This window comes from Hyaena hyaena, unplaced genomic scaffold (assembly GCF_003009895.1).
Source record: "Hyaena hyaena isolate Hyena2069 unplaced genomic scaffold, ASM300989v1 scaffold_375, whole genome shotgun sequence".
NCBI classification, from domain to species: domain Eukaryota; kingdom Metazoa; phylum Chordata; class Mammalia; order Carnivora; family Hyaenidae; genus Hyaena; species Hyaena hyaena.
Genome location: NW_024081006.1, coordinates 205,008 through 232,811, shown reverse-complemented (window position 1 = coordinate 232,811; position 27,804 = coordinate 205,008). Strand labels below are relative to the sequence as shown.

Below are 27,804 nucleotides of genomic sequence, written 5' to 3'. Positions count from 1 at the left end.
AACACTCAAAAAAAAAAATGAGTTACGCTAACCCACTGAGAACATAAGGTTTATCTGCTACGGAAGCACAGCATAGCTCATCCTGACTAACAGAAATACTTTAATGTTTTCAAAGTCTTCACGTTTTGTTAGTGGTCTGTACGTGACAATACTGTCAGCATCAGTCCAGTCCTTGTATGAATTTTTTCAAATCTCCTAACTAGTCATACTTGAGTAATGCTTGATGGGACTAACTTCAAGAAAACATTAGGACCAGACGTTCTAATTAATTCATTTCTTATGAAGCGCATTTTATCAGTACTCTAAATGCATAATTACGGCAGTTTTAAAAAAATAAGGCGTGTTTCAGAAATAGCTCTCAGATGGAGCAGTGCTTATTAGGAGGTTCATGTTTACCCAAAACTCATCACTCAGGCAACACATTTAGCTTTTACGGGGCCTTGCTGACCCTGGGAGACCCCGTGGGGCAGTGTGATACGGGCTCTGGGCCCCCCCACCACGAGCAGGCCAAGAGCGGCAGTTGGGAATAAAGGCTCGTGAAAGGGCTGGTGAGAGGGGGAAGGAGAAAAGACTGGGGTGTAGGCAGCAGCCTCGAGGTGGCTCAGCACTGACTCCCCAGCTGTGCCAGTGGGTTGCGTCTCCCAACAGCCCAGCGGGAAGTGTTGGAGCGGACTGCGTGAGCAGTGCAGGGCGCGCCTCTGGCGATTAGGGCCCTGCCCACCCCGTGACCTGCCCAGCGAGCTGTGCAGCCTCCCAGGAGAGTCTGGCTTTCCTGTACCTGGTCCCCAGAGTTTGGAACAGGGAAGCATGTGGACATTAAATCTAAGGACAAGTGACCCAAGTTTTTGGCTGGGATTTCTGACGTGACTTGCCAGGGAAGGAAGCAAAACTAATGTTCACCACAGGTTCCTGTTGATAGTGATCATTTCTGTAGCCAGACTAAGAACTCTAACTAACTCTGGTTGTTGAGAGCTGCTCTCTGAGCCTGCGAGGTGCTTTTTCCTCCAGCCCCCACGACACCGTGGGGTGTGGCATTTCCCTGCAGAGTCAGCAGGTTGTGGCAGACCTGTGCATTTCCACAGCACGAGGGGATCAGTTTCCACACACATAGATAGTTGTTGCATGTTTTTTTTAATGTTTATTTTTGAGAGAGAATGAGCGAGTAGGGGCAGAGAGGGGGGTGGGGACAGAGGATCCCAAGTGGGCTCTGAGCTGACAGCAGAGAGTGCAATGTGGGCTCAAACTTGAGAACCGTGAGATCATGCCCTGAGCTGAAGTCAGACACTTAACTGACCACGCTACTACCCAGGCGCCCCCACCTATGTGGTTTTAAGTCCTACACACAGTGCTGGGAAGAGAGCCATGAATGAGACAGACCCTGTCCTGGCTCCCTCGGGGCTTACCCCACACACTAGGTTCCTGGACCAGTAGCAGTACTTGCAGAGAGTGGTGAGAAGTGCGGGACCCCATGAAGCCAGGGACAGGGAGATGTGACCTGCTCACAGAAGGCTCTGCTGAAAGATGAGCAGTCAGGTGAGCAGTCCACAGGGAAGCAGTGTGCCTCACAGCTCAGAGCGTGGCCTGGAGCCACACTGCCCCGCTAGAATCCTGACTCTGCCGCCTACCAGGTGGGGTGGCCTTGGGCAAGGAACCTAACCCGTCTGTGCCGCGGTTGCCTCATCTGTAAAATGGAGATCAACGTAGCTGTGAGAATGAAAGGAGTATATGCAAAGTGCTTCCAGAGCGTCTGGCACAAAGTAAGTGCTATACAGATGTTAGCAATGAGGAAGCAGGACTGAACAGGAGGAATTTGAGGGCAGGCTCTGAAGAAAGCAGCTTATGTTCATGTAACTGAAAGAAATCTACTAGAGCAGATTCGCAGAGCCGTGTGTGTGTGTGTGTGTGTGCGCGTGTGTGTGTGTGCAGGTAGGGGTGGGGAGTAGCAACGGTGAAATGAGAGACAGAGATGGATGGGCAGGGCCTGAGGCACCTGAACCTCATGAACCATGGTAAGGACTATGGTCCTCCCAGGAGTCATGGGGGGCCGTTGACCAGTTTTAAACAGGGAGATGATGTCAAATTTATATTTTTAAAAGATCTCTCTGGCTACTGAAGGAGAAAGGTGTGCAGGGGGCTCAGAGAGGGTGCAGAAGGAGGCTGGTATGTTAGTCCAGGTGGGAGTGTGGGTGGTTTGCACTTCAGTGGAGAGGGAGAGAAGAGGGGAACTTTGAGAGTAATTTAGGAGCAAAAATTGACTGGATTCTGCAACTGAATGGTGAGGGAGGTTTGGAAGCTACCAGCCACACCAGAAACCAACGAGGACTGTCCTTATTTAAAGTATTTCTTTGGAATAGGGGTGTCTGGGGTGACTTAGTCAGTTAAGCAGCTGACTCTTGATTTCAACCCAGGCCATGATCTCACATTTGGTGTGTTCAAGCCCCACATCAGGCGCCAACTGACATATCGGAACCTGCTTGGCATTCTCTCTCCCCCTCACTCTCTGCCCACGCTCTCAAAATATTTTTAAAAAATAAAATGAAATAAACATTTCCTCAAAATAATAAATACTCCCGTGATAATCCCATTGTTTAAAACTTTTCTAGAACTCCTCTCATGGATTAGTTTTCAGGATTTGAGTGACTAATTCAATATGATTCTACAAAGTCACTAAAACGTGTCTTGATGCTTCCCTTAAGACCCAAAGAATAGGTCTTTAATTTCTGGAGGGAGGGAGTTGTCAGCAAACAGAAGCAGCTGGTGGGGAGGTACCATGGGTAAGGTATGCGTTGTACAACAGGAACTATTTGTCTGGGGTCAGAAGGACAGATCCTAAGTTTTACGTCAAAACAATTTTTAATGGCGACAATTACAGCCAAAGGGAGGAAAGAGGCAAGATGGTGGAGAAGTAGGGAGCTCCACACACTTCGCTCGCCACCATCTCTCAAACAGAGAAGGACTGAAGACAAAGGACACTGAACCGCAGGAGTCTGGGAGGAAAAGAGACAGAGTCCACTAAAAAGACAACCTCATAGGTGGGTGATTGTGCACTGGGGAAGATACAAACGGGGTGGGACCAGAGACACGAAGGGGAGGGAGCCCCCCCCTCCACAGGGAAGAGAAAGAGCGGCTGAAATTGCTCACAGAACTGCCCCTGGAGAAGAGAAAAACCTCGTCCTGGGACGGACAGGGTCCTAACATCCCATCCCTAACTGCAGGGCGTTCAGAGGGTGATCCTCTGTGTGCTGTCAGCTGTGGTGCTGACACTGGGCTGGGTGCCCCGCTCCCAGGTGGCACCAGGAGAACTGCTCTGCTGCTCTCCCGGCTCGATCCCCAGCTGGGAAGTGGCCCGGCCTGTGGGATTACATTTTGGGAAATATCAATAAAACACACGGACTAAGATCTGGAAATGAGGCGTGGCTTGGGACAGAGAACACGGCCCACCCTGGCTACACCCACGGCACAGGGAGATCAGACCCAAAAGAGTGATTTGCAACACTTGGTTCGAGAAGGGATTGGGGCACCACCATTTATCTCCCCACAACCACCAAGGCAGGGCCTCAGAGTGTGGCCCGCGGGACGCAGTGGACGTGAGACTTGCCTACACCAAACCATGCCCATCCCTGCTACAGAGATTTTTTTTTTTTTTAACACCAGAGCCCAGAGCAAGACCACCATGGATGCACTGCAAAGAACACAATGACTCTAAACCCATATTTTTCAATAATCACACTGAATATAAACACTAAGTGCTCCAATCAAAAGACATAGGGTAGCAGAATGGATAAAAAAACAAAATGCATCTATCTGCTGTCTATAAGAGACTCATTTTAGACCCGAGGACACCTTCAGATTGAAAGTAAAGGGATAGAGAAATATCTATCATCCTACTGGAAGTCAAAAGAAAGCCGGAGTAGCCATACTTTTATCAGACAAACTGACTTTAAAGACAGTAACAAGGGATGAAGAAGGGCATTATATAATAACTACAAGGTCTATCCATCAGGAAGAGCTAACAATTATAAATGTCTACGCACCAAATACTGGAGCACCCAAATACATAAAACAACTAATCACAAACAGAAACAATCTTATGGATAAGAATGTGCTAATAGCAGGGGACTCTAATACTCCACTTACAGCAATGGATAGACCAACTAGATAGACATAAGATCACTTAAGAAACAATGGACTTGAATGACACATTGGACCAAATGGATTTGACAGATATATTTAGAACTCTACATCCTGAGGCCATGGAATTCACTTTCTTCTCAAGTGTGTATGGCACATTTCCAAGATAGGTCACATACTGGAACATAAAGCAGCCCTCCGAATAAATATAAAAGAATTTAGATAATACCATGCACACTTTCAGATCACAATGCTATGAAACTTGAAATCAATCACAGCAAAAAGTCTGGAAAGCCTGCAAAAACATGGAGGTAAAAGAACATCCTACTAAAGAACGAATGGACCAATCAAGCAATTAGAGAAGAAATTTCAAGATAGATGGAAACAAATGAAACTGAAAATACTCCAAACTCTTTGTGATGTGGCAAAGGCAGTCCTAAGAGGAAAGTACATTGCACTCCTGGCCTATTTCAAGAAATTAGAAAAAGCGCAAATACAAAATCTAACAGCTCACCTAAAGGAACTAGAAGGAGAGCAACATGAGCACCCCAAAACCAGTAGAAGAAGAGAAATAATAAAAATCAGGGCAGAAATAAACAATATAGAATCCAAAAAAAAAAACAGTTGAACAGATCGATGAAACCAAGAGTTGGTTTTTTGAAAAAATAAACAAAATTGACAAACCTCTAGGCAGGCTTCTCAAAAAGAAAAGAGAGAGCATCCAAATAGACAAAATCATGAATGAAAATCAACTTATTACAACTAGCCCCTCAGAAATACAAGCAATTATCAGGGAATACTATGAAAAATTATATGCCAACAAACTGGACAACTTAGAAGAAATGGACAAATTCCTAAACACACATGCACTACCAAAATTCAAACGGGGAGAGATAGAAAATCTGAACAGACCCATAACTAGTGAAGACATGGAGTCAGTTATCAAAAATCTCCCAACAAATAAGAGCCCTGGGCCAGCTGGCTTCCCTGGGGAATTCTACCAGACATTTAAATCAGAGTTAATACCCTTTCTTCTCAAGCTATTCCAAAAAATAGAAATTGAAGGAAAACTTCTGGACTCATTTTACAAAGCCAGCATCACTTTGATTCCCAAGCCAGACAGAAACCCAGCAAAAAAAAGAGAACTACAGGCCAATATCCTTGATGAATACAGATGCAAAAATCCTCAATAAGAAAACTTGCAAATCGAATTCAACAGCACATAAAAAGAATTACCCACCATGATCAAGTGGGATTCATTCCTGAGTTAAAGGGCCGGTTCAATATTTGCAAAAAATCTGTGATACATCACATTAACAATAGAAAAGATGGGGCGCCTAGGTGGCTGAGTTGGTTAAGTGTCCAACTTCAGCTCAGGTCATGATTTCAAGGTTCATGGGTTCAAGCCCCGCATCAGCCTCTGTGCTGACAGCTAGCTCAGGGCCTGGAGCCTGCTTCAGATTCTGTGTCTCTTTCTCTCTGACCTTCCCCTGCTCACACTGTCTCTATCTCTCTCTCTCCAAAAATAAATAAAACATTAAAAAAAAAAAAGATAATAACCATATGATCTTGTCGATAGATGCAGAAAAAGCATTTGTCAAAATACAGCATCCGTTCTTAATAACAACCCGCGAGATCAAGTTGGGATAGAAGGAACTTACTTAAACATCATAAAAGCCATCTATGAGAAGCCCTCAGCTAACATCATCCTCAATGGGGAAAAACTGAGAGCTCTCCCCCTGAAATCAGGAACACGACATGGAAGTCCACTCTTACCACTGTTGTTTAACGTAGTGCTTGAAGTCCTAGCATCAGCAATCAGACAACAAAAGAAAATAAAAGGCATCAGAATTGGCAAAGAAGTCAAACTTTCACTTTTCACAAAGACATGATACTCTACATAGAAAACCCGACAGACTCCACCAGAAGCCTACTAGAACTGATCCATGAATTCAGCAAAGTTGCAGGGTACAAAATCAATGTACAAAAATCGGTTGCATTTTTATACACCAACAATGAAGCAACAGAAAGAGAAATCAAGAAACCAATCACATTCACAATTGCACAAAAAACCATTAAATACCTAGGAATAAACCTAACGAAAGATATAGGACATCAGTATGATGAAAACTATAGAAAACTTATGAAGGAAATTGAAGAAGACACAAAGAAATGGAAAAACATTCCATGCTCATGGATAGGAAGAATACATATAGTTAAAATGTCATTACTACCCAAAGCAATCTACACATTCAATGCAATCCCAATCAAAATTACACCAGCATTCTTCTCAAAACTAGAACAAACTATCCTAAAATTTATATGGAACCACAAAAGACCCCGAATAGCCAAAGTAATATTGAAGAAGAAAACCAACATAGGAGGCATCACAATCCCAGACTTTAGCCTGTACTACAAAGCTGCAATCATCAAGACAGTATGGTATTGGCACAAAAACAGACACACAGACCAATGGAATAGAATAGAGGACTCAGAATTGGACCCACAAATGTATGGCCAACTAGTCTTTGACAAAGCGGGAAAGAGTATCCAGTGGAAAAAAGACAGCCTCTTTAACAGATGGTGCTGGGAGAACTGGACAGCAATATGCAAAAGAATGAAACTAGATCACTTTCTCACATCATTCACAAAAATAAACTCAAAATGGATAAACGACCTGAATGTGAGACAGGAAACCATCAAAACCCTAGAGGAGAAAGCAGGAAACAGCCTCCTTGACCTCAACCACAGTAATTTCTTACTTGACACATCCCCAAAGACAAGGGAATCAAGAGCAAAAATGAACTACTGGGACCTCATCAGGATTAAAAGCTTCTGTACTGCAAAGAAAACAATCAATAAAACTAATAGACAACCAACGGAATGGGAAAAGACTGTTACAAATGACATTATCAGATAAAGGGCTATATCCAAAATTGATAAGGAATTCACCAAACTCCACACCTGAAAAACAAACAACCCAGTAAAGAAATGGGCAGAAGACATGAACAGACACTTCTCCAAAGAGGACATCCAGATGGCCAACAGACACATGAAACGATGCTCAGTGTCCGTCGTCATCAGGGAAATGCAGATCAAAACCGCACTGAAATACCACCTCATGGCAGTCAGAGTGGCTAAAATGAACAAATCAGGAGACTCTAGATGCTGGTGAGGATGTGGAGAAACAGTTACCCTCCTACACTGCTGGTGGGAATGTAAACTGGTGCAGCCCCTCTGGAAAACCGTGTATAGGCTCCTCAAAAAATTAATAATAGAACTCCCCTATGACCCAGCAACAGCACTACTAGGAATTTACCCAAGGGATACAGGAGTGCTGATGCAAAGGGGCACATGTATCCCAATGTTCACAGCAGTGCTTTCAACAATAGCCAAAACATGGAAAGAGCCTAAATGTCAACTGACGAATGGATCAAGAAGATGTGGTTTATCTACACAATGGAATACTACATGGCAATGAGAAAGAATGAAATCTGGCTATTTGTAGCAATGTGGATGGAACTTGAGGGTGTTAGCTGAGCAAAATGTCAGGCCGAGAAGGACAGATACCATATGTTTTCACTTGTAAGTGGATCAGGAGGAACTTAACAGAGGACCATGGGGGAGTAGAAGGGGAAAAATAGTTGGGGAGAGGGAGGGAGGCAAACCATGAGAGACTCTTGAATACCGAGAACAAACTGAGGGCTGATGGGGGTGGGAGAGAGGGGAAGGGGGGAGATGGGCATGGAGGAGGGCATTTGTTGGGATGAGCACTGGGTGTTATATGGAAACCAACTTGACAATAAACTGTAAGGAAAAATAAATAAATAAAAAGGTGGTTCCATTTAAAACATAAAAAAAAGAAATAGAGTAAAAGGATTCATTCAATCCACAGACATTTTGGAAACATGTATCCCATGTTGGTTGACCAGTAAAAGGAAGCAAGCTTTCTACCCTATAAGTGATGCAGTCTTTAGTAATAAATACTTCTGTATTTAAATGTGTTGCTCACTAGATAGTAAGTTCAGTATGGCTTTGGGTTTTCTGCTGCTGCCTCTAAATAATATAAAGGTTTAATGAAGATAAAACTTAGATTTCACTTACCAGGGTATTAAAATGCTTCCTGCAATGATCCTCTGTTTGCAAACCTTCCGGGGTACCTCCTCTCTTGTTGATTCTTTAGCAAAAAGAACAAGAAACTCATCTTGGAAGGAAGGACAACTGGCAAGCTTGTTAGTTTCTGGATCCCGAAATGCCTAAGTTGCTGTTGAGAAAGCTCTTCCTTTTCACGAAGCCAGGGAACTATCAATTCAGCCGCTGTCTCAGTCCAGCCCACCTTAAGCCCCAACAGGCAAATGTTGTCAGTTTTCTTTCTTATTAATGGTGAATCCACCATTTCTCCTGAGCCCCAATTCCAGAATTTAATCAGCACTACGGTGCAAAAGTCCTCTACATCAAACCAAACTTTTCCCCTGCTTCAGTCCCAGGCAGTTTCTTCTTATTTTGTGGACACTGGAGATGCAAACAACAGTCACTGCAACAATGAATCAAATATTTAAAGACAGTTAAGACCCTCCTTAGTCATCTCTCATCAGAATGGCCAACCTCCACTCCCCTTTATCTCTAAGGCCCGTTTTTTCCATCAGGAAAATTGCAGAACGGTTGTGCTGAGAGGGATTTTAGGCTGTGTAGTCCCACCCATCTGACAGATCAGGAGAGCAGGTCACAGAGATGGTGAGTCAGGCAGGGACTGTAAAACAACGGATGACTTAGGTCTCTTGATGCCTGGCACCCTCTTCTCTCCAGCCTGCTACGCAGTCAGCTAAACTTGCTTCATTCTTTTTCTTCTCTCTAGGTGCTTATAGTCCCAATGGACAGGCTTAGTTGGATTTTTTTTTTTTTTTAAATCTCACTAAATGGAGTGCTCTGGCAATGGGGTGTTCTGGTTAAATGAGTCTCTCTTTAAAAAGAAGGGGGGGAGGGGAAACAAGTCTACCCTGTTGATGAGGGGGGAGGATTTTGGAACAAAGGGCTGGGTCTGTGGAGAGGAAGGAGACCAAGTCTCATAGGTAACACATTGTCACTGCCAGCCATGTGTGCTTATGGGTAAAATGGGACAGTTATCACCCTGATCACCTTGCCTACTTCACACAGATGTTGTGGATAATTCAATGAGATAAAACAAAGTCTTGTCAAATGCCAAGCGCTCCTGTAGTATTTATTTGATAATAGAACTCCAACCAAAATCTAGACCAGCAGTGAATTCAGGTGAACTCCAGAGTTACTATTTCCCATCACTTTTCCTGTGAAAATGAACATCTACTGCTATGTGTAAAACCCTTGTGTTTAAATAATCTAGAGATGGAAAAAAAGGAGTTAAATACAGAATACACTAAAAAGCTGTAATAATTAGAACAGTGCTGTATCAGAGCAGGGACAAATAAATAGACCTATGGAACAGAGTCTAGGGGGAAAAAATCCATCTGTAGGTGGGAATTTCATATGTGATAAAGGAGGCATTTCAATTCATTGAGGGAAAGTGTGGAATATTCGATAAATGGTGATTGATGGGCAACTAGAGAGCTATATGAAAAGTCAAATAGTTATCCCCCATCAAGCACAAAAATTAATCCCCAATAAATTAAAGAGCTGCCAAAGTATCAGAAGAAAGTATATTCATAAAAGCCAAGGGAAAATATTTGATTATATATAAATTTAAAAATCTGGTGTAAGTTATAACAAACAACTCAGGGACAATAACAGATAGGGAAAAAAATATTTGCAGTGCATATACAGACAAAAGTTTAGCATGCATTCTATTTTATAAAGAGTCACAAATCCATAAGATCTCAAAATGGACATAAAATGTGAACACACCATTCTAAAAAAATGGCTAAAACATTTTAGCAAAAATTGCTAGGGAGCAATCAGGAAATTAATTTTTTAATTAATGTGACTAGGAAACATACTTTAAAGACTTAACCTAGTGTTGTCAGAAAGCAGAGAAATGGGTACTGTTACTCCATTAGAATATAAGTAGATTAGGCATTTTATAGGGTCATTTGGCAATACCAGCCAATTTTTGGTCCAAAAATAACCCAGAAATGACAGGATCTGGCTAAATTTTTTAAAACAAATGATCTAGAAATGACAAGATACACGCACAAAAATTACACAAGTTTGTTTCCGGCAGTACTGTTTGTAATACGCCCAAACTGGGAAGAGTGCAGACATCCATCATAGAGATGTAATTACACACATGATGGCATACATCCATAGCTGGGAGCACGCAAGAGTGAAATTCACAAGTGCATGTATCTGTGTGTACAAGATTAATACACTGCAAAAGGTCTAATACCTAGCAAGCTCTTTACATAGACGTTCACGCTAGGCCAGGGAATGGGATGGGAGAGAAGATTTAAGATTTGGCATTTTGGTGCACATACTTTCATATTATTTGATTTTTGATAAAATCATATTCATCAGGTAATTAAAAAAGAACAAAGGAATAGACAAAATCTTAGGACATGTAGATGAGATGGAGGTCAGGCTTATGGGCTCCTGCAGGGGTGGAGAGTTGGGAGGGTCGGCGGTGTGGAGGTGTGGGCGTTTAAGAACCCAGAACAGACTGGATGGAGATGCCTGTTCAATAAGGAAGAAGTCTGGACTCCTGAACACAAACACTTTTCAGTGCACGCCTTGAGTGGATGGGGGGTTAGGAGGTATCTTCATATGTCATCACCAGCCTGCTGCGGAGGCACATATTAGGAGAGGAGAATATTAAAGACAAGGCATCCCATTACTTCTCAGAGATGAGAATAACATACTTCTTGGAGTTTCATTTAAAATAAAATGAAATAACAGCACTCAGGTTAAATTATCAGCATACGATCATCTGCAGTACCCAGGAATGACGGAAATTGCTATTTTCCAATCAGAAAGAAAACAAAACTCTCCAGCAAAGGCTAATGACCCCCGGGTGATCGCCGCGCATGCACACACATACTGCTATTCACACAAGCGCACGTGAACACACCTGCAGCAGCTCTGCGACCTGTGGTAACAGCCTTCCTGAGCACTGTCTCCAGAGTGTGGGCACAGCCCTTCCCATTGCCCCTTCCCAGGCCTCCACTCACAGGATGTCATCCTCCAGTGACCTATCCAGCCAGCCGCCTTCTATAGCTTCCCTTTCAATTGGCGACACTTGCAAATAAACCATTCTGCCCTCCAAAGCAGGTCTACTTTCAGTTTTTCAACAAACTTAACTTGCTTGGATAACCAGATACTTTCCTATCTTTAATCTCTAGCACAGTGACTGCACATACTAGGTGCTCAATAAATCACACTTAGCCAACTTCTCACCCTCCAGAAAAGGCCATCTACCTCCCCAACTGGTATCCCACTAAATGATTCTTTCTTAGTTTTTCAGGCTGTTATTTCTCTCATCTTAAAAATAACCAACTCTGGCTTGGTTAATAGCACTGTACCAACTTTACTGTTGACTTCTTAGTTTTGATAATTTCACCATGGTTATGTAGGACGTTGATATTCAGGGAAGCTGGGTAAAAGGTATATGGGAGCCCTTTGCAGCTCTTCTGTAAATCTAAAGTTATTTTGAAATAAAAAGTTTTAAAACAAAATCGTAAGGAATAAAAGAAAAGGGGGTGTGGGGATGAGTTTTATGGACTATACTTGCCTTTCCCATCTTTTTCTTTCCCTTCATAGTAAAACTCTTTGAAACCATTATCTATCCTCACTCATTACAATTTCTTTCCTGCCAGTTGCTCCTAAAGCTACCGCATTCTTCACGTTTTTTTTTTTTTCTTAACATTCATCTCACCGAGATCACCAGGGATCCTTCCAGTTGCTAAATCAATGGCCGCTCATCGGAACGCATCTTTCCTGTCCTGCCAGCAGCACGACACAGTTGGCCAGTCTGTCCTGGAAACACTGTCTCCACACAGTGTGCTGACACCACACTCATCTCCTATTCCTCCTTCTTTTTTATTAGAGCACAGTTTGCAACTCTGAGAGCCTCAAACCTCAGCAACCCCCACAACTAACACAGCAGGGGCTGAAACAAGCTGGACAGCAAAAATTTGTCCACAACAGATACAATCAAACATTCAGAAAGCCATGAGTTCATAATGATACTTTAAAAAAATCTCACTAGCGACCAGCTTTGGAGGTTGCTTGGGCACCAATTCATATTAGACTAACTGATAAAGAGAAAAGAATCAAGCATTGATTCTTTCATAATTATTGTTAAGATTTTAAAGTAGGGGCTTACCTTACTCCAGAACCAGGGTTCCAAGCAACACCTTTATCTCAGAGCTCCATGCACACCTGTAGACACCTGTGGGGGAGGGATGGTGGACTATTTGGGAAAGACCAAGTATTTTTTCCATTTTCTGGTAAGTGCTGGTACTCATACCAACAGTTCAAGTCTGAGAAAGACTCATACATCATCTTAACCTAGCTCTTGAATACACTGTAGAAGTGTCTCGTGTCACAAAAGGAAACATCTTTTCATAAACTCATTAGGTCAGGATGATCTCTAAGAATTCCTTTAGGGGCGCCTGGGGGGCCCGGTTGGTTCAACATCTGACACTAGATTTCAGCTCCAGTCATGATCTCACATTTCTGGGACCGAGCTCCATATCAAACTCTGCACTCATGGCATGGAGCCTGCTTGGGATTCTTTCTCTCTCCCTCTCTTTCAAAATAAATAAATAAACATTGGAAAAAAAAAAAAAAAGAAGTCCTTTAACACAGCTCATTACCTTAGGCAGTCCCTTTCACCCGCGGAAGAAATATTTATTAAGCACCTGTTGTGTGCCAAGCACAGTACTGAACAAGACAGGGCCCTACCTGCATGTAGCTTAAAGGTTAGTGGACTAAATCTAAGCCATCCAGCCTCTTGAAATCCTTTCGGAATAAGATAAGGAATAGCAAATTAATAACATACTCATCACATTCAGTCCCCATAACAGCCCTAGGAGGTACATAGTATTAGCTCTATTTTATATGCAGTAGCCAGTGTGTGCACACATGTGTGTAATTACAAACTGAGGCATGACACACTTGAGGGACTCGCTCAAGGTCATCCATCTAGTAAGCAGTATGACTCCAGGGCTCTCTCCAGTCTACACTCAGCCTCTACACCATAAATCCATGCCGCTCTGGCTGGAGTCAGTTCAATCTGAGTACCAGAGAGATCGTGACTAGCCCAGCAAACAAGGCAACAGGCCATTCTTGGCCAACAGACCAGAAATACTGTCCAGCACTCAGCACCAGAAATGAGCTGGAAGGGACTACAGTCCAAGCAAAGGTCATACCTGCCCCATCTAGGAAGGTTACAGATGGTGACAGTCACTGGCAGGGTGGTGGGGAGGACAGGTAGCCCTTGCTCTGTGACAACAGCAGGCAGAGGCCGTGGTGGGGGGGACAGAGGCCGTGGATGGTACCTTCCTCTGCTCCCATCTGTGCTGAGGAGGCTCGCCCTGCGCCTCCACTCCCAACACGAAAGAGCCTGGGGTGGCCACTTTCTCTATACCTTTGTGTCCCCACCCCTCCCAGCTGCCTTTGCCAGTCAGCAGAAGAGCCCCCTCCTGCTCCCACATCCCTGAATCTCATCATGCTGTGCTCCTATGCCTCTTGAGTAGTCAGCCCTAAAGCCCAGCCCTTGGGGGCCAATTGATGAGTCAGGACTCATTGCAGCCAGAGCCTCTGATATTGCCTCCCCTCACCCATGAAATGCAGATGATCACTGCCTTGAACAGACTGAAATTCCCATCAGGTCAACAGCCTCCATTTCTTCCTGCTTAACTTGAATATGGGATTGAAATAGCTGACAGATGATCTTTGCTTAAAACCTGACAAGGTTCGGGGCACTTGGGCAACTCAGTTGGTTAAGCATCTGATTAATCTGACTCTTGATTTCAGCTCCAGTCATGGTCTCGTGGTTCATGGGTTCCAGCTCCGCATCTGACTCTGCACTGATAGTATGGAGCCTGCTTGGGATTCTCTCCCCTCTCCCCCACCATGCCCTTCCCTTGCTCTCTCAAAAAATAAAAACTTAAAAATCTTTTTAAAAACTTGACAAAATTCAAAATGGGGCAGAGACCATAATAATGGTGCCAGCCATCACCAAGTCTCGTAAATGAATTATGTAGTTAAGCCCCAAAGTCCCTGCGAGGCCTGCAGCCACAGAGACGACAAAGAGCAGGCTGTCTTTTCCCATCAGCTCAGGCACAAAATCCCAACTGGGACTCCTGTGTCCCCAGAACCGATCTTCCCTCCTTCCCAGACACCTTTGACCCTCACAGTATTCTCCAAGCTGGCAGCCTTGGGCCCAACCCTGTGTGTCACAGAAAGAAGGACCTGGCCTCAACCTATGGACTTTTGGCCGTTTAAAGATCTAAACGAAGGTAAGAAGAGTGGTCTGCTTCCCAGTAGTTTCATTAGAGCAGCCCTGCAAGGAGGCTCCACCATCCTCTGCACCCACCCCGGGGGCTGCCTCCCAACCCCAGGCTTAGCAAGGAGCTACGTGCTAGTTGCTTTCTTTCAATCATTCAACAAGTACGTATTGCAGAGCTGTTGGTGCCAAGAGGAACCCTGGCAAAGAAATTAAATAAAAGGCAGAAGAGCAGGATTTGGAAATGGCTCTATCTATACCCCCTAATCAATCCTCAGCACATTTTTACAGCCAGCTAGCCTGGCCACTGAAGGCAAGATTCAGCATGGAATCCAGCAGTCACCAATGCTTTTGTCCCAAACAAGAAGCCACCTCCCTCCATGTCATGTTAAGGCAGACAACCAAGACACAAAGCACAGGAAGGATTTCATTTGAGGACAGACTAACAATTCACCAGGATACATACTTAGGACATTCATCAACACTAAGCGAACATACCAGGTAACAATTCCCTAAACAAGTTTTCCTAATAATTTTCTATTTCCAAACCCAAATTTGATGGTCTGAAGAAGCAAGTCTTCAGGCTGTAGTAAGCTGAACTTAGACCTTAAATATACAGAATTTTCAAGATAAGATTAATAAGAATGTGTTTAAATTATAAGTTTACTGGATATAAGATACATAGGTTGCTACCAAATAAAGATAGCCTTTATCTTACACACAGAACATTTGCATGTGATTAAGTTAAAGTATAGTCTCTTTTGTCCCTAAGGGGATAGAACACCTATACTGACCAATTCAAGATGTATAATCAAATAGTTATTAATAAAAGAAGATCAATATAGCAAAACTAATTTGCTCAATGAAGTCTTTGCAAAACGTTTGTCATTGAAGTCTGTCAGCTGGTTTTTCTTTGATGCTCCAGCTGGTCACTTAGTTCAGCCTTAAAAACAAAAACAAAAACAAAAATGTTGAGTAGAGGTATATTCATGGTACCACAAATCACACATCTGTTACTGCCCTGAGTGGATTTCACAGCTTTCTCTCCTACCTCTGTCCGCTCCCTACCACCACTTCTCAAAGCAAATGTGTTCTTTGGGAACGTGGCTGTTTTCCAGTTGCTTGGAGAAAAAGTCTGTCATTGGAGGTGGGCCACAAATATAGAACAAAGTCTCTTTTGAAATATGATCTCTTATCTCCTTCTCCGTTATTCTTCCTTCTACCAGGAAAAAACAAAACAAAACAAAAACACACACACACAAAAAAAAACACAAAGAAAAACAGAATAAACACTAAATGAGCCAGACATGTCTGTACCGAAATGAGGAAGGACTAATCACCACTCAGCAACAGTGCTGGCTTCCAGGAACTCAAGCTCAGGGAATCTAGCGCAGAGTCCCTCACACACGGCTCCTGGCCATCGCACCGGGACCAGACCCAAGAGGAGAGAGTACATCTCCAGGTTTCCTAAACTTACAGAGGGCAAAGTGGGAAGGCCACTGTCATGCACTCTTCAGACAGGGCCAGTTAGCTTACAAATCTTTGGTAGATTCAGAACTCACTTCAGCAAAGTAAATAAACTGGTGAAAAATCTTTCCAGGCAGGGGAAACCATGAGTAGTTTAAATGACCATGAATGGCCATTGGCACCAATTCAGTCAAAGTTGGAATATAAATTCTCTGTAGGCATACTACAATGATGATGCAAAGTTTGCCTTAAAAAATGTGGAAAATAAATTTTTAATATGGGCAGTAAGAAACCTGTATATAATAAGTAATTCCCACTAACTCCATCCTTATTTTTCCACGATGAATCACCTCCCAGCTCCCCAGGTAGGGACATTCCTAGCCAGCAACTCCCAGTGGTAAAGCATCCACACTCAACCAACCGGCACGTCCTCCAAACAACTGCGTGGAGATAGTCAAAATATCTTCAGGGGACTCACCCGTGAGGTACGGCTGGAGTTCTGCACTGATTTGTGTAGTCTGTTTGGTAACATGCAAACTGCACGCAATCTTCTCAGGAAATTCATTTACTAAATCGAGGATATTTTGCTGGAATGTCAAACATATTTGGTCACACTACAATTTTAAAAAATCAAAACAGATGTGCACAACCCCTGCCGCCGAGTGTCGACTCCCATTCTGCACACGTCTGCCACTCTTCCTCCCACTTAGAGAGGTATTGTCTGTAGCCTAGCAGGCCGGAGCAGTCAGAGTACAGAGGGCTATTTGGCTTTAATTGAAATCTGAATATGCTAACAAGCATATTACTAACTCTCCGGGAGTTTTTTCTTTCTCCTTTTTCTCAAGCATTGGCAATTAAGCAGCAGTTTCACTGACCACAGTTGTGTCTTTTAACTGTTTCTGTTCTTTTGTTCATCCTGCAGCTGCAAAGCAATCCAGAGTAAAAGCCTTCTCCTGTCAAATGTACTTCGTTTCCACAGATGCAAGCGACGGGGGTTTCGTTTACCCACCGGGTCCAAACTCTCTGCCTCTCACCTACTCCTGTAACACACGAGCCCACCAGTAGGTCTCCTGACTATGGAATCTCAGGGATGTGGTGACTTTTCTGTTCATCTGCCTCCAGATTCAAGCCCACAAACCTGCCCTACACCTGTCACTTCAGTGGGCATGTCCTCAACACTAGCTGTTTCATTGTCCTGTGTCACAAGTGTTGGTTAATTCCCATCTGAACATGATAAAGTCTTGTCAGGCCTTTTGTTGGAACGGTTGCAGAGAAGACAGAACCAACGGAAGAAAGTTCCGTGAACGATTAAAACCATGACACGTGTGCTCATGGCAAGCTACAAGACATGTGTTTCTCCGTTACCTTAAACAGGAGCTCACTGGTGTTTTTTGCACTGTAGAAGAGCTTTATTGTTCCAACCTCATAGCCACTTCCTTTGTTCACCCGGTCTCTGTGGAGGTCTGCCGCATGCCGCAGGATGGAAAGCAGAGGGTTAATTCCGACTCCCCCCGCAATCAACACCAAGTTTCTAGAGGCGTCTGCAGGCTGAGGGTCAAAGAAGAACTCTCCACCCACTCTCACCGCCACTTCAGAGTCAAGTGTACACTGGGGCAGGAACGAAAAGATAGTTCCATTAGTCCTTTGTGACACAGGTCTTAAACATTATGCTCTTCTTTAATAAAACGGACCGTGTCTGCCTCCTGCATGTTTATCAGTGTTTAGGACTATTTTTACAGCCGGCTCTCAATTGTCCCAGGGCCCTGTGACCCGATTCCACTTGCCTGTTATACAGGCCATTTGCTACTCTGCCTTTGTGATTCACAGTGCACAGCCACTCCAGTACGGACAAAAGGAGACTCACGTCAGTAGTTTTGCCATTTGTTAACTTCTTAGGTGATGAGTTGGGTTGTGGAAAAAGGCACTGAACTCAGAGGACAGCTCTGAAGCGTGAGTTTCCTTCCCTGTGGGGCACTCCTGTTTGCTAACCAAAGTCATGGAGCCGAGATCAGCAGGATGGAGCAGGTGTCACTACATTGCGGCTGTCCTGGGCTCATCAGAGAAGACCCTGGGGACCAGGGGCTTCCTCCGAGTCACCAGCAGGGCACAGCCAGAGCAGTTGCACAGGCTTGAGGCCAGCCCTGCAGTGCTGCTAGATACTGCCCGCTTCTCCCTGGAGAGGTGAGGACAGACAGCAGAGGCTCACACTAGGAGGGGCTACCACATACACCCACCCCACCCATGTAAAGCACCCTATGTGGTTAGGCCACTTAGACCAGAAATACCATCAGAGCTGAATGCACTGGTCTTCCATGGGGGTGATCCTGCCCCTGACGGGGTGTTTGGGAAACACGTGTTGACACTTTTTTATTGAAATCATGGTTTGGGAAACCCAAATGGCAAGGGGCAGGGCCAAAGACGCTAGATGTCTTGTAAAGTTAGCAGTGTCCCAGAGCCAGGTCCTGTTCAGCTGTTGGCTAAAGTCTGAGGAATTTCGTGAGCCAGTTGCTACTGGTAGTGTGAAATCAGCCATTGAGGGAATATCTGCAGCACAGAAATCAGCAAATGCTGCAATTGAGGGCTTTTTTTGTACTCAGAGAGCCAGTCTAGCAGCACATCATTATCTGCAATGCACAGGACTGCCCTGCAGAAACTTCCGAATAGCCCACAGGACATAAATGTAGGCGAAAACTGGTTCGTAATGATCTGAGACTAGATCCTAACTCAGTTTACAAAAAACGCAAAGCACTTTTTTGCACACATCTAGTGGCGTCTGAATTTTCCAGAATGTAACCATCATGTGGATTGTACTCTGTTGTATCCAGAACTTTCCCAAATATGTTCACTGTTCTGGAAAACCACATCCCAGTTGGTAACATGCACGTGTGATGTTTCTGTCACCATAAACAACCTTACGATCTGCATCTGTAGACGGTCTGCTCATGGTGATTCCATGCTGAAGAATATCCGTCTGCCTACTTCATTCAATCTTCTAGTTACGATACGCCCAACCACTGATACACTGAAACACACAGGGCTACATGGGTGGCCCAGTCGGTTAAGCGTCTTACTTGAGTTCAAGTCGTGATCTTGCAGTTTGTGAGCTCATGCCTGGCATCAGGCTGTCCGCTGTCAGTGCAGAGCCTGCTTTGGATACTCTGTCCCCCCTCTCTTTGCACCTCCCCCCCTTGTGCTCTCTCTCTCTCAAAAATAAAATAAAACATTAAAAAACAAAAAGAGGGGCACCTGGGTGGCTCAGTCAGTTAAGCATCTGGCTTCAGCTCCGGTCATGATCTTGTGGTTTGTCAGTTCCAGCCCCACTCGGGCTCTCTGCTGTCAGCACAGAGCCTGCTTCGGATCCTCTGTCCCCTCTCCGTCTGCCCCTCCCCAGCTTGTGCTTGCTCTCTCTCAAAATAAAAAAAGAAAGAAACTTTAAAAAAAAAAAAAAAAAGAAAGAAAGAAACACATAGTCTCTGTGAATCACTTTTCTTTTTCTTTAAGTAGGCTTCATGCCCAGCGTGGAGCCCAATGTAGGGCTTAAACTCACGACCCTGAGATCAAGACCTGACCTGAGATCAAACATCAGATGCTTAATTGACTGAGCCACCCAGGCACCCCATGAATCACTTTTATTTCTCCTTGGCATTACACTTAGAGAATTATGCCATCGGAAAAATTTTTCATGTGTTGATTACATTACCTTTGAATTTCATTTCAGGACAGTTCTACAAAGAGTGCATTGGATGTGACAGGGTTGAGACCTCTAGTTTGAAGAAAATGCACTGATCTTTGAGCCAGAAGACTGCATTTTAATCACAGCCTATGAAATACATCAAGTTCCTTCATTTTTCTGAGCCTCTGCTGCCGCATCTGTTAAGTGGGTACCAGCCCCTGTCCTGCTCACCTCACAGGGCCATGGCAGCCATCATACGACACACTATGGGGAAGAATTCCCAGCTGGCATCGAGTTCTCTTACGAGAGCGTGTTTTAGTCATCGCAGCTGCCATAGAAGGAAAAGCACTGAGCGTACCTGCTTCCTTCTTCCCTGTCACTAAAACATAGAACTAAAGAAACTTATATCAAAAGCAAAGGTTTGCTCCATTACATGTTCCTGATGTAAATAATTAAACTCCCTCCTAAGAAGCAATAAGTTGCATGTGCTTTTACGAGACCAAACCCTCAGCATTCACTCCTTGGCACCTTACATGGAAGGTAGGCAGGTAAGTACTTATTCACATGAATTAATTTGGGGCTTAACAACTTAAAAATGTTAAATCTTAAGAGTTAATCTTAGAGAAATCTAAGAAAAACTGAAAATTATTTTAATTCACTAAAGAGGTCCTTTCTGGAAAGCAAAGAACTATTCAATGAAGGGAAATCCTTTCTCTGAGGGTAAAGAAAAACATCTGAACTTAACAGTTTTAAATATATAGGCCATTTTTACATGAAGAATGGTAAGAGGGTCTTAATTTTTGACAAAAGAAATTAGAAGCAAGGGAGCATTCTGTTAGGAATAAGTACAATCTAGGAATCACTACACTGGCTACCAAAGGGCTTTAAAATGTCCCTTCTTGCCAAGTCTCAAAAACAGAAGCTGCGATACGAGAGGCTCCGCCTAATGACAACAGATGTGATCTCTCTGTACCTCCCTCCCCACCCTGCCTGCCTGTACACATCTCTTTATCTCTAAGAATGTAAGAGAGACTAAGAAATGAGACAGAAATTATTTTCTCTTTTGGTCATCTTCAGTAGGATTAGTAATGAGAAAAAAGTCTTTAGGGTACTATCTTTAGAAACCAGAGTATTTTCAAAACCCTAAACTTGGCAAAAAAAAAAAATGTGCATTCCATCTCCTTAGTGACAAAATAATCTTAAATAGATCTATCTTCTAATTTGCTAGCATCTGGAAAGAATGAAAAGCCATCTCTGTCTTTTATTGATCAATAAAAACTGCCAAGGTAGCATGAGCACAAGACTCAAAGTGCTATACGGTATAATCTGGAAGCGAGTAAAAGGACATTATCCTCAATTACATAGCCATGTTATCTAATTTGGGTATAGATTTTCTACTTGTGAAATAAACAACTTTTCCACAGCTACTGGAGCCCAGCACACAATAGCTGTCTAGAACCCTTTACCCTGCCAGGAGCCTGAGCCAAAGCAGATAAAATAAAGGAAGACATTTATGGCACTTTATCCCCTGTCCCAACAGAGCAGCCTGCTGCCACCCAGACACTCACGTGCCTCCATTGTCCACTCTAATAGCTTCATAAGACAAACCCTCAGGAGGAAAACAGCCACCTAAGAATGGTTCCAAGAAAAATCTGACTTCATAAAGGCTGTTTGCAACTCCCACCGGGCAGAGCAAAGCAGGCACTACAATTAAAATGTGCATTCAAGCAATGCCACTTGGAGATTTTCTACCGCCTCTAAGAATAAGTTCCTTCACTGAAATGCCAATGAGGCATGAAACCAAGCAGGGAGCTGTGGACCCGGACCAGGTCAGGTCACGTGGGAGGGGGCTCACGGAACTAGGAGCTGGGATGGCTATGCTCGTTTTAACACTGAGTGTGGGGCACATGGAAACCTTGTTGGTGCCACCCCCACTGCATCTTTTAGACTCAGGATGCAGCCTACGGACAGAAATGGGTGGAAAATCCAAAGCGAATCTAAAAAGTAATGAGGCAGCTGAGGACACATGGAAGGAGTGACTCAGAAGGTCGGAGGGAAAAACTGTGACAGGATACACTTAGAATGGAAATGCTAAGGCAAGCAGCTGCCTTACTCTGAACAGATACAACTTGACATGCAGACCCTAATTAGAACAGTTATTTTTATGCCGCTATAAAATATCTTTTATTTTTTTAAATTATTTTACAGTAATACTCTTTTGGGGGGTGGAGGGAGTATAGTTCTACGAATTTTAACACATACATAGATCTGTGTAACTACCACCAAAACCAAGATATGGAACAGCTCCATCGCCCCCCAAAACCTCCCTGTGCTCTCTCTCTGTGCTCACACCTTTCCCTACCCCTTTCCCCTGTTAACCACTCATCTGTTTTCCATCATTGTATCTTTGTCTTCCAGAGTGTGACAAAAATGGGATCATGGAGTACGTAACCTTTGAGACTGGCTTTTTTCACTCTACATGTGGCCTTTGAGACTCACCCAACCAAGGGGAAAGCATCAATAGTTCATCCATTTTTATTGCTGAATAACAATACATTGTATGAATGGATCACAGTTTATCCACTCACCTGTTGAGAAACATTTAGGTTGTTTCCAGTTTTTGATAATTATGAATAAACCACAATAGATGTTCCTGTACAGGCTTTAAACTGAACTGAGCTTTCGTTTCTCGAGAATAAACACCCAAGAGCAGGATTACTGGGACTTTGATAAGTGTATATTTAGTTTCATACAAAAATACCAAGATGTTTTCCAGATTGGCTGCATTATCTCGCACTCTTGCTAGCCATCTAAGCAATACAAAAGACTTCAGTCACTCCACATCCTTACCTGCACTTGGTCTGGTCAGAATTTTTAACTTCTGTCATTCTAATAGGTGTGGAGAGATACTACTATATACGGTTTTAACCTGCATTTCCCTAACGATGGCGAGTATCTTGTCATTGCTTATTTCCCATCTTGCATCCTTTTTAGTGAAGTATTCATTCAATCTTCTGCCTATTTTTAAATTATGCCTGTTTTCTTTTTGCCGACTTTTGAGAGTTCTTTATGTATTCTGGATATTATACATTCTTTCTTGGATACCTAACGTGCAAATAACTTTCTCCAAGTCTGTAGCTTATTGTTGTTGTTGTTGTTAATTCTGTTAACAGTCTCTTCTGCAGAAAAACGTTTTAATTTTGATTAAGTCCTATGTATCAATCTCTTCTTTCATGGGTCTTACTTTCGGTGTCCTCCTAAGAACATTTTGCCTACCCTCAAATGCAGAATATTTCCTAAATTTTCTCCTGAAATTTTTATAGTTTTGTGTTTTCTACTTAGATCTATAATCTATTTTGGGTGAATATTCAACATGAAGTATGACATTTAGGTCAAAGTTCTTTTTCTTGTTTTGCATACGGATAAACAACAGTCCCGTCTCTACATGTTGAAAAGGTTACTCTTTTGCCACTGAATTTCTTCAGCACTTTCATCAAAGATCAAATGGCCATATGTATGTTGGTCTATTTCTGAACTCATTATTCTGTTCCATCAATTTATGTGTCTATCCCTTCACCAATATCACACTGTTTTCATTACTATAGCTTTATTTTCACCTTAAATTTAAGCAATGTGATTGTTCCCACTTTATTCTTTTTCAAAACTGTGTTAGCTCTTCTGGCCCCTTTGCCCTTCCATATAACTTAAAATCAGCTACAATATTTATACTGGTACATTCCTTTTCGGCAAAGGTGATAAGAAAAGTCCCAGGGTGGGATGGAGGTTGTTGGTAAATATAGAAGGCACGGTCCAGAAATGAAAGGGATCGCAGTCAAAAGGAGACAAGGGTCAAAAATTAAGAAGACAAACAACTAATCAGTGCTGAGCTCAGTCTTTGTTACCAGAGTTCTGGGAGGTACTGAGCAGGCAGCTTCTGTAGGACTGTGCTGAGTCCCATAGTAAAACAGGAGTTACAAGCAGCAAAGGTGGATCCCCTCTTAGAATCACATGTGACGAGCTCTCCAGAAAGGCAATAACACCCCAGATTCAGCAGCACTCAGCTCTGGGCACGAGCGGGATGCAATCAGAAATCGTTTCCAAATGAGAGGGTGATCGTTTAATTCCCTTTGTTTAGGACAGTTGGGACAAAATAATCTGACTTCCAGACTTACCACTTACAAGACATATACACAGAGGGCCACTTTTTAAACACTTACAGGGGCACCTGGGTGGCTTAGTCGGTTAAGCTTCTGACTTCAGCTCAAGTCATGATCTCATGGTTTGTGAGTTCGAGCCCCACATTGGGCTCTGTGCTGACAGCTCAGAGCCTGAAGCCTGCTTCATACTGTCTCCCTCTCTCTCTCTGTCCATCCCTTGCTCATGATCTGTCTCTCTCTCAAAAATAAATAATCATTAAAAAATATTTTTAAAAAAAACTTACATAAAAAGTAAAATATTTCAATACTAAGGAGAGTTCAACTCAACACTGGTAACCCAGGATATATTGTAAGTCTTCTTCCTTAATGCATCAAAAGGACTCTGCTTCTTGACCATTGTGGAGTGGGAATTCTGGATAGAGGGGCTCTTTGTGAGTATGCACGCTTCTCAACTCAGGCCCAGGTTTCTTAAGTGCCTTAAGTGAGTGGAACACCAATTCTGTGGGAGGCAGTGATGCCCAGATCTCCAAGGTTAAACAGGTTTGCTCACCTGATTGTGAATCCAGAGAGCAGGGGGGTGGTTCGCATATTTCACTGCCAATTCTATAATTCTCTCTTGTTCTAGCAGTCTGGGGCTGGAGCATATTGAGAACCCACCAACAACAGAGACTCCTGGGATAAAGAAATCAACCCTTAAAAAAAAAAAAAAAAAAAAAGAAGCAAATAAGCTCTTTCTGTTGAAGCAATTTTAAAAGTGGGTAATAAGGTAAGTAAAACTGACAAACCTTTAGCTAATTTAGAAGAGAAAAGATAAAATGAGTAAAATCAAGAATGGAAGAAGGGATATCATCAACCTTAAAAAAATTAAAAGGCCTATAAAGGAATTTTATGAACTGGATGACAAAAATTTAGATAGCTTAAGTGAAATGGATAGAAAGACAGAAACTACCAAATTGGACTCAAGAAGAAACAGGAAATCTGAAGAGATCCTTAACAAGCAAATAAATTGAATTAGTAATTTCAAAACTTCCTAGAAAGAAAAGGATAGGTCCAGATAACACCATAGGTAAATTCTACCAAACATTTAAAGAACACTAATCTTTCACAAACTCTTCCAAAGAACACGAAAAGAACACTTCTGAGCTCATTCTATAAGGCCAATATTACCCTGCTACCCAAACCAGACAAAGATCTAACAAGAAAAGAAACTACAGATCAATACCTTTTGTGAATATCAATCCAAAAATCCCAGGAATACTAGGTTGGTTTAACATCTGAAAAACCCAGGTACCATCTTAATAGATGTAGAAAAGACATCTGACAATATTCAAGAGTCTCACATAATAAAAATATTCAATAAATTGGGGATAAATGGAAACTTCCTCAATCTAATAAAGGACATCTACAAAATAGCCAACATTTCATGTTGAAAAGCTGAAAGTTTCTCCCCTAAAAACAGAAACAAGACAAGGATGTCTGCTCCTACCACTTCTTTTCAACATTGTACTAGAGGTTCTAGCCAAGGCAATTAAGCAAGAAAATGAAAGAAAAGGTTTCGTGATTGGAGAGGAAGAAGCTGCAGGTCACATGACATTGTATATAGAAAATCCTAAGGAAACTACTATAAAGATATTATAATAAGCAAGTTCAAGTAATGTTGCAGGATACAAGACTCACAAAAATCAACTGTAGGAGTACCTGGGTGGCTCAATCTGTTAAACATCTGACTCTTGATTTCGGCTCAGGTCATAACCTCATAGTTCATGAGATGGAGTCCTGCATCAGGCTCTCTGCTGACAACCCAGGGCCTGCTTGGGATTCTCTCTCTCCCTCTCTCTCTCTGCCCCTACCTGGTGCATGCTCTCTCTCTCAAAATAAATAAGCATTTTTAAAAAATCAATTGTACTCCTATACACTAGAAATTTAAAATCTAAATGTGAAATTAAGAAAAATAATTCTGGGGCACCTGGGTGGCTCAGTTGGTTAAGTGTCTGACTTTGGCTCAGGTCATGATCTCATGGTTCATGAGTTCAAGCCCCACACTGGGCTCTGTGCTGACATCTCAGAGCCTACAGCCTGCTTCAGACTCTTTGTCTCCCTCTCTCTGCCCCTCCCCTGCTCATGCAGGGTATTTCCCAACTTGCTCTCTCTCTCTCTCTCTCTCTCTCTCTAAAATAAACATTACAATTTTTTTCTAAAGAAAAATAATTCTATTTATAATAGCATAAAAAGAATAAAACAACTGGGAATAAAACTAACAAAAGAACTATTAGCATTGCACACTGGGAAAACTATAAAACATTGGGAAAAATCAAAGAATATCTAAATATAAAAAGACATCTAACGTTATTGGATTGGAAGACTCAATAATGTTAAGATGGCAATACTTTCCAAATTGATCTACATATTCAGTGCAGTACCTATCAAAACCCCAACGGGTTTCTTTGCAAAAACTGGCAAGTTGATCATAAAATTAACATGGAAATTCAAGGAACCCAGAATCATCAAAACAATCTGAAAAAAGGAGAACAAATGTGGCGAACTCACACCTTCTGATTTCAAAACTTAGTATAAAGCTACAGAAATGAAGGAACTGTAGTACCAGCATAAGGACAGGTACATAGCTCAATGGTAAAGAACTGAAAGTCTAGAGGTGAACTCTTAAATATATGGTCAACTGACTTTTGACAAGAGACCAATACAATTCAATGGCAAAAGAACAGTCTTTTCAAAGAATGGTGCTGCAACACCTGGATACCCACATGTAAAAAGAATGAAGTTGGACCCCTACCTCACACCATAAACAAAAATTAACTCAAAATGGGTCATAGGATTAAAGGTAAGAGCTAAAATTATAAACCTTTAGAAGACATCCACAAGAATAACTGTTCATGGCAATGATTACTAAGATATGATACCAAACATTTTAAAGAAAAAATGATGAAACTAGACTGCAACAAAATTACTTTGTACTATAAATGATACTATCAAGACAGTTAAAAAACAACACACAAAATGGGAGAAAAAATTTTCCAATCATATGTCTGATAAGGGACTTGTATACAGAACATATAAAGAACTTTTAAAAAATGGGCAAAGGATTAGTATAAACATTTATCCAAAGAAAATACATAAATGGCAAATAAGCACATAAAACAACTTCATTAGTTATTAGGAAAATGCAAATCAAAATCACAAGAGTTATTTACCACTTTGCACTCACTAGGACTGATGGCAAATCAGAAAGACAACAGTATAAGTGAGGATCCTGAGAAATTGAGACCCTTACACATTGCTGGTGGGGACATAAAATGGTGCAGCCACTTCGGAAAACAGTTTGGAAGTGCCTCAAAATGTCAGAGTTACCATATGACCAACAACTCCACCCTTAAATAAATACCCATGAGAAATGAAAATATATGCCCACTCAAAAAACAGGTACATGAATATTCATAGCAGCATCATTGGTAACAGCCTAAAAGGGAGACTGATGAATGTATAAACAAAATGAGGTGTATCCACAGGAGAATGAAGCACTGATACATGTCACAACATAAATGGACATTAAAACTGTGTTAAGAGAAAGAAGCCAGTCACAAAAAGACCACCTATTATATAATTCCACTGATATGAAATGCCCAGAACTGGCAAGTCCATAAAGACAGAAAGGAGAACAGTTAAGCGGGTGAGGATAGAGAGTGAGTGATAATCAGTATAGGGTTTCTTTTGGGGATGATGAGAATGGTGTAAAATGTTCTGTTGATGGCTGCACAGTTTTGTGAATATAGTACAAACTACTGAACTGTACACTTTAAAGAGTACCTTTTTTAAGTTTATTTGTTTATTTTGAGAGAGAAAGAGAGAGAGAGTGCGCATGCAAGCAGGGGAAGGGCAGAGAGAGAGGGAGAGAATCTCAAGCAGGCTCCACACTGTTGGCACCAAACCAAATGCAGGGTTCG

The 27,804-nt window shown here is 42.4% G+C and overlaps 1 protein-coding gene across 4 annotated transcripts in view; it reads right to left on the bottom strand.

Annotated features, from left to right (window-relative positions):
• Positions 1–14,961: 14,961 nt before the first annotated feature.
• OXNAD1 (oxidoreductase NAD binding domain containing 1) overlaps positions 14,962–27,804 on the bottom strand; it is a 41,909-nt gene continuing 29,066 nt past the window's right edge. For all 4 annotated transcript variants that reach the window (XM_039250582.1, XM_039250584.1, XM_039250583.1 and 1 more), the window contains 5 exons: positions 24,396–24,537; positions 17,381–17,623; positions 16,494–16,602; positions 15,600–15,767; positions 14,962–15,491 (listed from right to left, as the gene is read on the bottom strand). In XM_039250582.1, the coding sequence (XP_039106513.1) occupies positions 15,613–15,767; positions 16,494–16,602; positions 17,381–17,623; positions 24,396–24,537 (649 nt within the window). In that variant the 3' untranslated portion in view covers positions 14,962–15,491; positions 15,600–15,612. The remainder of the gene's footprint in view (positions 15,492–15,599; positions 15,768–16,493; positions 16,603–17,380; positions 17,624–24,395; positions 24,538–27,804) is intronic.